The sequence below is a fragment of the Rattus norvegicus genome, chromosome 3 (genome assembly GCF_021556685.1).
Source record: "Rattus norvegicus strain SHRSP/BbbUtx chromosome 3, alternate assembly SHRSP_T2T, whole genome shotgun sequence".
Classification (NCBI taxonomy): Eukaryota; Metazoa; Chordata; class Mammalia; order Rodentia; family Muridae; genus Rattus; species Rattus norvegicus.
In genome coordinates, this window is record NC_141536.1 from 153,839,543 (window position 1) to 153,851,236 (window position 11,694).

The 11,694-nt window shown below is 52.4% G+C and overlaps 1 protein-coding gene across 3 annotated transcripts in view; it reads right to left on the bottom strand.

Moving 5' to 3' along the window:
* Positions 1-11,445, bottom strand: part of Elmo2 (engulfment and cell motility 2) — a 36,377-nt gene extending 24,932 nt beyond the window's left edge. For all 3 annotated transcript variants that reach the window (NR_197778.1, NM_001434383.1, NM_001134955.4), the window contains exons 1-5: positions 11,387-11,445; positions 1,768-1,879; positions 1,521-1,561; positions 1,037-1,109; positions 346-396 (exon numbers count right to left, since the gene is read on the bottom strand). Coding sequence is in view for 2 of the 3 variants with exons in the window: in NM_001434383.1 (NP_001421312.1) it covers positions 346-396; positions 1,037-1,109; positions 1,521-1,561; positions 1,768-1,845 (243 nt within the window). In the remaining variant the exon portion in view is untranslated. The remainder of the gene's footprint in view (positions 1-345; positions 397-1,036; positions 1,110-1,520; positions 1,562-1,767; positions 1,880-11,386) is intronic.
* Between the last annotated feature and the right edge of the window lie 249 nt (positions 11,446-11,694).

The following is an 11,694-nucleotide window of genomic DNA, read 5'->3' on the forward strand; positions in this document are numbered from 1 at the left end:
CCCATAGGCAGCCATGCCAGTGCCTTCAGAACTGGTTTCCCCTGCCACACCTCTCAGCTCTGGTTTCTACACTAGGAAACACATTTCTTCTTCTCTCAGTTATTCCCAGCCTCTAAGATCAGGGTGCCTATCTCTGGGAGAGCTTTCTGGAAACTGCTCTGCTGGAGGAGGTGGCCCCTCTCAGACTTCCTACACACCAGGAGGCTGTCTGCTGCCCTTGCTCATGAGCCGCCAGCCAGGCTGTGAGGAAGAGGGGTTTCTTCACAATCTCTAGTCTCAAACCCGTAGAGCAGAGTCCTTCCCACCATAAGAACTCGTGTGTGTCAGGAAGACTGGAATACCTACCGGGGAGATGGCCAGTTGTAAGATTGTCCCATTTTTAATGTCGCTTCGGGTCTGGATGGCAAAGAATAAAACAGAACAAGACAAAAAGACAATATTAAAATAGTACATGGAGGTGATTCAGTAAGGACTGGTGGCCATTTTCACAGCATAATTGACTCTCCTCATCTGCAGGTGATCAGCTAGCAATGAACCCATCGGCAGGCTTTGCAGGGTTTGCTTTGAACGTTACGGGCTGTTGTTCTTGTCTGGCCCCCTAAGCAGTGCTGGACAGCAGGTACAGACATGGCCCACCCACTGCATGAGGCACATTCTGCATCTAGAGGGGAATTTAATGTGCAGGGGATGTGCCTAGGTGACAGGCAGCTACTGTGCCATGTGTACCTCCTGAGACTTTGGTATCTGGGGACCACTCTCCATGGATACCGAGGGACACTGAGGTTCTTCTGCAGCTAGGCCTCCTCCTACTTGCTTTCTACAAAGAGATTCTAAGATTTTCCTCAAGAGCTCTGGGTCTTGAAGCAAAAGCCACCTCAGCCACCATGGAGCCAGCTGGTGCTCCACGCTGCCTAAAGGGCAGCTCTTTAAACAGGGAGTTGGAGCCACCCGCACAGTAAGAAGCTAGGCTGTGCCACCTCCTTGGCAGGTCACTTGCAAGCAAAGCGTGGCCTGCCCTTGGCCACCCTGTACTCGCCTGCTCGGTGACATAGAGCTGGGGCCCATCTGCATAGCGGAGCGTGTAGTACTCCGGGTTTGGCAGTGACCACCTGTGGGAAAGAAAACAGAACACCCCGCTAGCTTCTCCTCTGGGTTCGTCCGGAGCAGCAGTGAAACGCTGCAGTGACTACCCAGGGACCTGCCAGCCTGTTCCGAGTGCAGTGGAATCCAACCAAAGCTTTTGGCTGAGTCCCTGAGAGGGTCAGCAATAAAGGAAGTGCGGGCAGAGGGGCATGGGCCTCACATCCTACCCAGGCCTCCTGAGACAGACATGGTCACCAGGGCTCATGGTCACTCTGAGGCCCAGGAGCACATGAGGATCTCGGAAGCCACAGGGACCTTATCAGCTGTCCTTCCTTGGTAAGATAGTGACGCAGCCCCACTGGACACCATCTGTACAGTTTCCTCCGGGCCTGGGCAGCCATAGCTGTCACTGTGGAAATGAAGTCATTCCAACCTACCCATCGCACACTTCCTTGATGACAGATGCCAGGGGCCGTTTCTGAAAGAGAGGGGAGAGATCCTTCACCATGTGGTTCTGAGGAGGGGAACCTTGGCCACAGTGCCTAACTTCTTGGGGAGGACCGGGTTTCAGTCCTCCTGTTGCTACCCTCGCTTATGAGGCCAGGGGCCTTCAGGCCTAAACACATCCACCATTTTGAACCTCACCCTCTCCTGACAGCCCTGACTCTCACAGCAGGAGCATACCTGGTCAATTTCAAGGAGCTGGGCATTAGCACCTGGCCATTCAATGGCCACCTTGACAATGTCCGACGGAGGTGGCATTGTTCCCAGTGGCCCTACTTCAGGACTCAGCTGCCTGGAGAGAGAGCCATAAAGGAGAGGTCAGAGAATGCCTTCCTGTTCATTCTCGCTGTGCACTTTGGAGGTCCGAAGACAGCATCTGAAGTGACATGTGAACTACTCGGCATGCAGTTCTCAGGTTCCTGCCGCAGCCTCTCCTTGGGCTGCTGTCTCCTTAGATTCAATCAGCAAGAGAAACGGGACAAACCTCTCTATCATCTGCAGCTCAGGCAGCAGCGAGAGCCACGGGTGTGACAGTCAGTCAGTGTGAGGGTCAAGAGGACCAGGGGGAGAGGGGGAAGCAGAGCTCACTGAGTGTAAATCCTCATCTCGGGGCCCCGGGAGAGAGAAGAAGCACATGCTTTGGAGCAGAGAACACTAGACAGTCTTTTCTTGGTTGAGTGGTTAGCTGAAGGGGCCAAGCCACTTCTGCCCAGCAGTCACATTCAGAAGATCCCAGTGTCAGCAGGCCCAGCCATGCTCTCCCCTCCCCACCTGCCACTCCTGCCCCTTCAAAGGACACAATGTGGAGCCTCCTTCCTGTAGGATGATGTGGAGTTCCAAACACTGGGAAGAGAACTGAGACAGGAAATGCTATTTTGGTCCCCAGTGCCAAGGGCAAGGGTTGCCAGGGCTCAAGTGCAGGCCTAAGGATGCTCTCACACAAAGGCCCCTCTACAGGGCGGGGCTGTGAACGTGCATCTAAGCCCCTCCCCCACTGCTCTTCAGAATAAAGGGAAATAAATCAGCTGGGGCAAGGCTGGGAGATGGACTCATGTGACTGGTATCCTAGGCAACTCCAGTGGCTTAGTGGTATTCTGGGCAGTGCTGAGGCTCTCTCCAAGGTCTGAGGAAGGCAGTCACACTGCTGATTGATTATTTCAATGTATATTTACACTCCTTGCCTACAGGTTTGGGAGCAGGCGCTCTCTTAATGAAAAAGACCTTTTGCCTTCCCAAGGTTCAGCCACTCGCCTGCAGTTCATGCCTGGCTAATGGGGACCACCTGCCTCTGTCAGTGTGCGTGACACCACTGTTGCTAAGCTGTTAATCATGTGTGCTATCAATTTTCCAGCCCCAACAGATGCCAGTTCTCACAGCCTTGTGGATGCAAACCTCTCTAGGGTAAAGGGGTGAAGGGTGTCCTCTACACGCCCAGGCAGAGAGAAGGAAGCTTACTGGACCATTTCCTGAGGGATGGGCTGTACCAAGAGTCTGCTGTCAAAAACATCAGGCTGTGAAAATACACCCACTTCTGCTTCCCAGCAGCCCTCAGAAAGAGGTGGGACAGCACCTGATTTTCAGAAGTCAAAAGTGATGCTTGGTCAAGTCCTAGGTAACCTGGTGAGGAAATAGGAAAGATAGCTAGAGCTTAGAGCCAGCCAGCAATTCCCTGTACCCTGAGCAGGTCTGAATTCCTGTCTGGTAAGTACACGAGGCCTAGGGAAACAGCAGTGGGCGGCTGCCTCTGCAGCTCTTGGCAGAACCTTATCATACGGCTTTTACATACGTAGGCCCAAAACAAACCCGAACGGAAACAGGCCCCATGGCGGCCAGCTTCTGGAGAAGGCGGTATTCCGGTGACATCAGGCAGAGTGTGCTATACCACAGTGGTGCTCTGACCCTGACAGCAGGGTATCCCTATCTGCGGTGCGGCGTCACTGTCCCTGGACACAAGACTCCGGAGTGAAACCATGTCTAAGAACTGACGTAATCCACAAGAAGGTACATGGACCATAAGCATAGCTACACATATGTGCGTATGTACACGGATTATAAAATAGAAACACGTCTCCCTTAAGCCTCCACCCAAGACAGGGGACACGATCACCACTCCAGACAACGCACCAGCCTCCTCTTAATTCCTACTGACTTGACTGCCCCCGAGGAGCTGGGCCTGTCTTTGAGCGTCCTCTAAATGGAAGTGTACAGTACAGCTCTCCAGAGCATTTGTCAGTCTGGGTGGCTGGTTGGTTTGGGTTGGTTTGTTTTAACTTTTCAAAATAAGTAAGGGCTGGGGAGATAGCTCAGTGTGTAAAAGCATGCATGCATGCACATGTACATACATGCATGCACATGTACACACATGCATACTGTGTACAGCAGACACCTTGAAAAGTGCTCCAGGCTAGGACACTGTTCCCACTGAAGAAATCACGTAGATTGAGAGCCCACTGACTGTCACGGCTTCTACGAGTCCCATCTTTGCCCAAGTCTCTGACTTCTGTTCTTGAAATGTGAGTGCTACTTCTAAGGTGTTCTGGGTGCCCTTCGAATGCCAAGTTCATGATTCCACGGCAGAACATAGAAATGCCCAAATGAGGACGACATTTTTACAGCTCCTCAAAGGAGTCAACCCTTACTCTGTTACTAGGGAACACACCACACGTCCTAAACTCTTGACTGAGCGCTCCCTCTGAAGGTGAACAAGCTGAGTGTGGTCACTTTGTTTTGGTCCCAAATAACTTGTCCTAGGTCACTGCATCATTTATCAAAGCTGGTTATGACTCTACCCATGTCACATACGGCAGGAACATTTCCAGCCACCCTGGTCACCCAAGGAGAGCAACAGCCCTGCGGCCCGACTGTCTTCCCACAGTCAAGCAGCCTATTAGTGCTGAGTGACCGGCACAGCTAGAGGGAAGGAAGGGAACACTGGGGTTTAGTTGAACAGATCTAAGTCCATCTCTGAACTTGAAAACACTGACTAAAGAGGCTGTGAGACAAAAGACATGAGTCTCATAGCTCCAAGGAGAGAGCCAGGGCAAGCCAGAGCCGCTCACAAACCAAAGCCACGGGAAAAGCTAAGAGCCTCGCAGGGGAAGCTATGCAGCACAGTTGACACGAGGCCCAAAACCAGCAATGAGAAGAATCCTAAGAGATGAGCTCTTCCCGGATTCCATGTGACGTTTCCCGCTAGCCAGCATTTCTGCTCGCTGCAAAGGAACAGTCCAAGACCGACCGGGCCAAGCTTAAGAAACTACAGTCGAGGCCAGAATAGATGGTGGTGTCATGGCATGAGGTGACGGATGTGTCCCGGGCGCACTTAGATAACGCTAGCTAAATTCATGAGCAAAACCCTCTCAGGGAGGACTGGTTTGTTAACAGCAGGCCATTTACAGGGTGACTGGGGTCTGCAGACACAATGCTTGTGAACACAGGCTTTAACCATTGCTCCCGTGCCATTTTATAGCTGATGCCTCAGGAACCCTGAAAACGTCCTTCTATACAGGCAAGGATGTGAAAGTTCAGGGACACTCATCATCTGACTGGAAGGGAAGGAAGGAGGCATGTGGGGGGTGGGGGCGACAAGAGAGAAGTGAATTATATCAAAACTGATTCAGTCTCCCTCCACACTGTCCTTCCTATGATAAGGACATTAGCTAACAATTACATCATTTGAAGGCACCACTCAAAGCCTTCCTCCCACCCCTCTTCTGTCTCCTTCACTTACAACTGAGGTTCTCAGCTAGCTAGGGCTCTGAGCTTGCTAGGAGAGCTCCCTGTACCCCCCCCCAAGCTCTATTTTAGCCTTATTTTATTTTTATTTTAAGGCAGGGGTTTCAAAAAGTTGCCCAGGTCTAACTTGTAATCCTCCTGCCTCAGCCTCCTGAGTTGCTGGGGTGTCAGGCCTAGGCCATGCGGCCCACACAGCAAGCCTGTAGGTGTGTGCTCTCTAGACAAGAGAAGTCAGAGGCATCCTCAGTCACCTGCCTAGAATGTTAGAAACCCACATCAAAGAAGACAGCCTAGTACATGACCAGCACAGCTACTCGATGGAGCCTCTGGGTCTGCAGTATCCAAAGGCAAAACCAGAGATGCTCTGGGACCCATCTACCAGAAAATGGCCCTCCACGGTCTACAGAAGGTAGTCCACACTGTCACAGGTGGTGCTCAGGCCAGGTTAGGCAGACCCTTCCTGGCTGTTTGAGGCCGAGTTCCCTCATTTCTCCTGCAGCTTTAAAGTCCCTATTACCAGCTGTCAGAAGCTCCTACTCAAGCGTCAGAGCCCATTTGGACCTTGCCTCTGGTCGGTATCATTCTTCCACGAGCATACGCCATTCCCACATTCTGTCATATGTCTAGCATAGTTATGGAGTCACAACGCCTTCACTATATCCTCCTGCAGAAAAGGACCAGTACACTGAAACCCCGTGGCTCTGGCTTCTTCTACTCCCACAAACCAGAGCTGGCTTCCAACAGGCGGAAGGCAGGCACTGCTCCCACCAGGTCCGGAAGCCTTGCAACACAGTGTCCCCACACAATCCTGTTTTCAGGACTAACTTAAAGCAAGTCTTACTGGAGAATCTAGTTAGGGGGAAACGATCTCTTCTCCCTCCCCTGGAAACCAAGGAGGGAGGAGAGTGGAGCAGGACTTCCCAGACAGCGAGCGCTCGGGGATGAAGGATCCCCTTGTAGGGAAGCCCTCTAGCATGTGTCTGCCAACTCTCCATTTCCATCTTAGAAAGGAAGTGGGAAATTAGGTCGAAGCAATTCAATAACATTGCAAAATTCTCAGGGCTATAAATAGCCCCTAGTTCCACTCTTCACGGGACTGCGCTCAGTTCAATAGCAATCATCCAGCATGAGTGCACTGGAGTCCCATTCCCGGCCCACGGCCCCTTCCACCCCCAATGGTGGACTCTGACCCTCCTCCACCACCACCACCTCACCCCCTGCTTTCTTTATTCACTGCCTCTAGGACTGAGCAAGACCCCAGCACCCTGCAGCCGCCTTGAGGGCACCACAAATACAAAAATGGTCGGGCAGACAGAAGAGAGGCCCACACAGACAGTACTGATGCTGTCCCCCAATGACAGAGCCAGAGAAGCGGGCCAGTGGCACTGTATGCTCTCTGGTGGAACAGTGTCCAAGTAGCTTCTGGAAGGGGGGCTTCATCAGGAAAGGCCCTGTGGAGTTTTGTCCATCCCCCCCGGCAGGGAAGCTTCAGGCTGAACTTGCCAGCAGAACTGGAGCCCAGCTTAGGAAGGGAAAGGGAAAGGCAGTCCCTCCCAGGAGGTACAGGGGTTAGAGGATGCCAGAAGGCTCCCAGCTCCCCCTCCCCCAGCTCGTAGGATCCCTGTGTGCTTTCTCTTCTAATCTGCTTGCCACGCAGTGGGGGAGGCCTGGCGAGTTTGGTTTATGCATCCTGTGACAGAGTGCAGCCTTACTGAGGAGGTAACTGGAGGTCACACCCTCTTCTTAATCAAGATCAGAATCTTGGTCAAAGCAGGAGGCTTCCCCCTGTAATCTTTTCAGCTGAAGAATGACTCAGTTTCCCTCAGTTCACCCTCCCTGAACTAGCGTGAGGCCCTGAGGTGTAGAAGAGGTACAGGAGAGGAAAGCCACAGGATAGAAGGTGACAACAACAAACGCAGGAGCTGAAAGATCTCCTCTGTATTGACATTTGAGCGCAGGCCTCACATTCGTCCATCCCGCAGCCACCTGCTGGAACTCCTGTTCTTAGAGAACAGGGGGTTAATGGCCTTATCAGGGTATCTAAACCTGGGTCAGCTCCCCAGTGTCTACACTTATCCCTGTAGATTCCACATACTGCTCACGCTGACTCTGCACCTTTGCCGTCCCCCGGTTCCAACACCCTGTCCGAATGGCCAACTTGTATGTGCTCAGACAAGCCCACCCCTCTGGCTTCCTGGCCATCAATCATCAGGTGCCGTTAATACTCGCCGGCGTATGTGCTGCCTGCCAGGCCTTGACGAGCATCTGCAGCCTCCAGCTTTTACAGTCCTGTCTCTGAAGCCTCTCCTGGTAACTGGACACGTGGGTACCCCTTAGGAGTCAGTACGAATGGGGAAGTACCCCTGCAGCCCACATCCTCTGGATCAGGACTTGCCGTCACATGCCACCCAGGGTGGTTCACATGCACCATGGGGTCATGAGGAAGACTCTAGATCAGTGGGTATGAAAATACTTGTATGGTTGGGGTCACGGTAACATGAGGAATTGTATTAGGGGGTCACAGCATCAGCAAGGTTGAGGATCATTGCTCTAAACCAATGGCTCTCCACGGTGGCTAGCCAGTAGCTAGCCAGGTCACTGAAGCCTCCCCAGATGATTTTCCTGGAGGCTGAGATGGAGACCGTGGTCCAGGAAGGGAAAGAACCTGAGCACAGAGCTTCAGAATGGTATACCTACCCCTACCTGCAGGCCCCTAGTTTGCAGCACGATGCCCAGCAGAGACCTGTGTCTACAGAATTCCATCCAAAGTGCCCTCAGGCCTCACTGTGTAAGTCCGATGAACCATTAGTGGCTATACTCTCCACATCCCAGAACTTGCACATCCCCGACTATAATTATGCGATTGATTCACAAAGGGGGAACAGAATCCGACAGAAAATACACATGAGTTTTAAGGAACTGTCTCTTGGGCCTGGAAGGATGCCTCAGTGGTTGAGAGCAGTGGCTGCTCTTACACGGGACATGGGTTCAAGTCCCAACATACCCACATGGCAGCTAACAAGTCTGTAACTTCAGTTCTAGGGGATCTGACACCCTCTTCTGGCTTTCACGGGCATGCATAGCGTGTGCATACATACCTGCGGGCGAGCGAAACACCCATACACATAAAATAAAAATAAGTTAAAATCTTAGATCTTTCTCACCAACGGATCAGGATGGTTACACAAAGGGGAAGAGTATGAATAGGGTGGGGTGCAGTAGGCTAAGGGTGGCCTGTCCTGTCCCGAAAACTCCAGGCTATGGGCCCAGTTCATTCAATAGAGACCATAACAGCACAGCATTGTTCTCCAAGAATGAGGCCAAGCCTTTCCTCTCATTTCATAGAGAAGGGAACTAAGGTCCAGAGGAACTAGCAAGGCCAAGCCAGGACACCAATTAGGGACAACAAAAAGGCCCACCCTCCACTTCTGGATCAGTCCTCTCCTGCCACACAGACAGACTGGCCAGGCCTGCATTTGGACCCCAGTTCCGACAACCTCCTTAGTATAGTCAAGCCAGGGATTAGAACCGCTCCTCGTAAAAGCTAGGTAACCATGAGACAGGAAAACGCCTACAAAGCACTTCGTACAATACCTAGCACAAAGTAAGGTGGATTCTAACCGTATGGACTGAAGAAGCTGCAAACACTGGAACGCATAGCCCGGCACTGAGGAGCCCTACCTGCCACGGTGTGGAGAACAGGTGTGATGGAAACAGGGAGGAAACCCCCACAGAAAAAGTGGTGTTGTTGCTACTCTGCCCAGGAGACCCTGTGCTGGCTCCATAGCAGCCCAGCAAAATGGTGGTACATGATGGTCACTCAGCCAATAGGCCCTAGCCACTTCAATTCTGTGAGCACTCCCAGAGCAATGAGGAATTCAAGCGCCTTAAGCAGCCAGGCAGGGAAGTAAACAAACCAAGCAGTTTGCACACAGGGACCCAGCAAGCTAAGAAGCACTACCCAGCACAGAAGTTCAGGCTCGGCTTCAGGGGCAAGGGCGACGGATACTTCATGCAGCTAGGCCAAGACACCACTTGGCAACTTCCAACACACTAGGGATTCTTGGTCCTCTCTCACCAGGTGCCTTTCCGAGACCATCCTGGGCACCCTGAAGATGAAGGCTGTCACTTCACTGTCTAGTCACCTCAAGGGGCCTAGAACAGTACTGGCCTCTTGGAGAAAGCACAGTGAGCGACTAAGGAATTAACTCACCCCGATGGCAACTCCAGTCCCAGTATCCCCAGCATCTCTGAGCTCTTACAGACCACAGGTTTTCTGCTCTGCCCCTATGACCAGGCTACATTAATGCAGGTAAGCTAAGGGATCCCGGGGACTTGGTCAGCGGAGGACTTGCCTTGTGGGTTTTTCTTTTCCCACTCTACTGCCCAGGCTGGTTTTGAACTTCTGTGGTCAGGGAATCCTTCTGCCCTAGCCTCTATAGTGGTGTGGCTAAAGGTGCACACCCCCAAGCCATGGACAGGTTTTTCTTACCCATTTGCTTGTGAGCCATCTAGGAAGGTGTGATCTAAGCAGAGAGCATGCTAGAATATGCTAAATACTGGTACCACAGTTTTAAGAAGTCTAGTCTGTCCCCATACCCTGCTCCCCAAACTTTCTTGGCACCTCTTAGAAGCAGCACAGAACAGAAAAAGAATAACAAGATTCGAGAGCAACAGACAAGCTGGGCACGGTGAAACATGTCCTTAATCAGAGGCAGCCTGGTCTACAGAGAGTTCCAGAACAGCCAGGTCTACAGGAGAAACCCTTTCTCAAACTACCCCCTCCCCCAAAAGAACAATAGACAGAGGTCCTAGCCCTGTCTCCTTTGCTCACAAACCGTGGGCAGGTAAAATCTTTTAGGAACTTTGCTATCTTTAATCTGTAAGTGTAAATAATGATAGTCTCCTCAAAAGACCATAACTGGAATTAAACACCCTCGCACGTGCGCCCTACTGAGCCTGTCACAGCCAAGGTAGCCACCCTGGCCATGTGGTTACTGACCCACCACTTGACAAATGGCCGCTGTGGTGTCTCTGTGAAGCAAGAAGGGCTGTCCCAAGTGCGAAGCACACCAGAGTTCAAGGAGTTAGCACAAAAAAAAAAAAAAAAAAAAAAAAAAAAGTCAACAACTCCATCAACACGAGTTTTACATTGGTTCTTAGTTGCATTCTGAAATTTATTAACTAAAGCATTAATAAACTATTTCGCTTGCATATTTTACATTCCTGAGATGTGACTGTTAGGAAAGTTTAATTAACAAGTGTGACTTGCATTATTTCTTCTTTGCAGAGAGCCCAGGTTGGCTTAGTGCCTGACGCGCAGGAAGCATTCCAAAAGGTGGCTTCCATCCCCAACAGATGGGGCGTCAGGGGTTGCATCCCCTTCCTCTAGACAAAACCAAGCCCTTCGTTCATTCATTTAATAGACATTTATAGTGTCTGCCCTGCTGAGACACTGTGGGCGTATGGAGCAACATCAGGTAAGGGCTTCTTCCTTGTGGCCATTCCTACCTGCTGGGACAGGCAGACGTCAATCAACACTTTCAAACAGTTGCAAAGCTACTCGTATGTAGGAACACCAGAGTGTTCAGAGTGCCACACCAGGGTCAGAACTCGGGACCCCGGAAGCCTTCAGAAGGAAGACTGGGAGGATGAAAAAAGTTTACTATACTAGACCAAGGGGCGGACTCTGAGGGTGGCCAGAGCGAGGGATGGAGAAGGAACAGAACCAGGCCCGGGAGCAGCCTAAGCCCAGGGAGGGCGGCGAAGGATCAGATCTGCAGGGCCCGGGGAAAAGAGGAGGGTGGAGACCAGCACTGGAACACCCCGGGCATTGCAGCGCTGCGGGGGGAAAAAGCGGATGAGAGAGGCCTGGACCGAAGCCGGGCAGTGGAGAAGGAAAGAGGGCCGGTACCGACGGCAGGAGGATGACCGAATCGGCACCGTGCCCATGCTTGGAGGTCGAGCAAACGCTGCCCTCGGCCTCAATCCCATCCTCGGTCCCAGGTCTCCCACCCTCAACACTCAGTCCCTCTGCCTCGAGCCCCGCGCGCCCCTCACTCACCCGGCGCCTGCCGAGGCCCAGCTCCTCGCCCGCGTCCCGCCGCCGCTCTGGCCTCGTCCGCCCCGCCCTCCTAGAGCCCCGCCCCGCACGGGCCGGCCCGGGCTTCTATTGCTCCGCTTTGCCGTCAAGCCGAAAATTCTCACTTCCACTGGGTTGTTTGTCTGTCACTAAAGAGGAGGCGGGCCTAACAGAGGGCGCGGGCTGGAGCGACGCCGGCCGGCCCCTCCCCTCCGCGGAGGCCTCTTAAAGAGATAGACTACCTTTCTTCTGCAGTCTATTGGGTCTGAAGGAACGTGATTTCCCAGCAG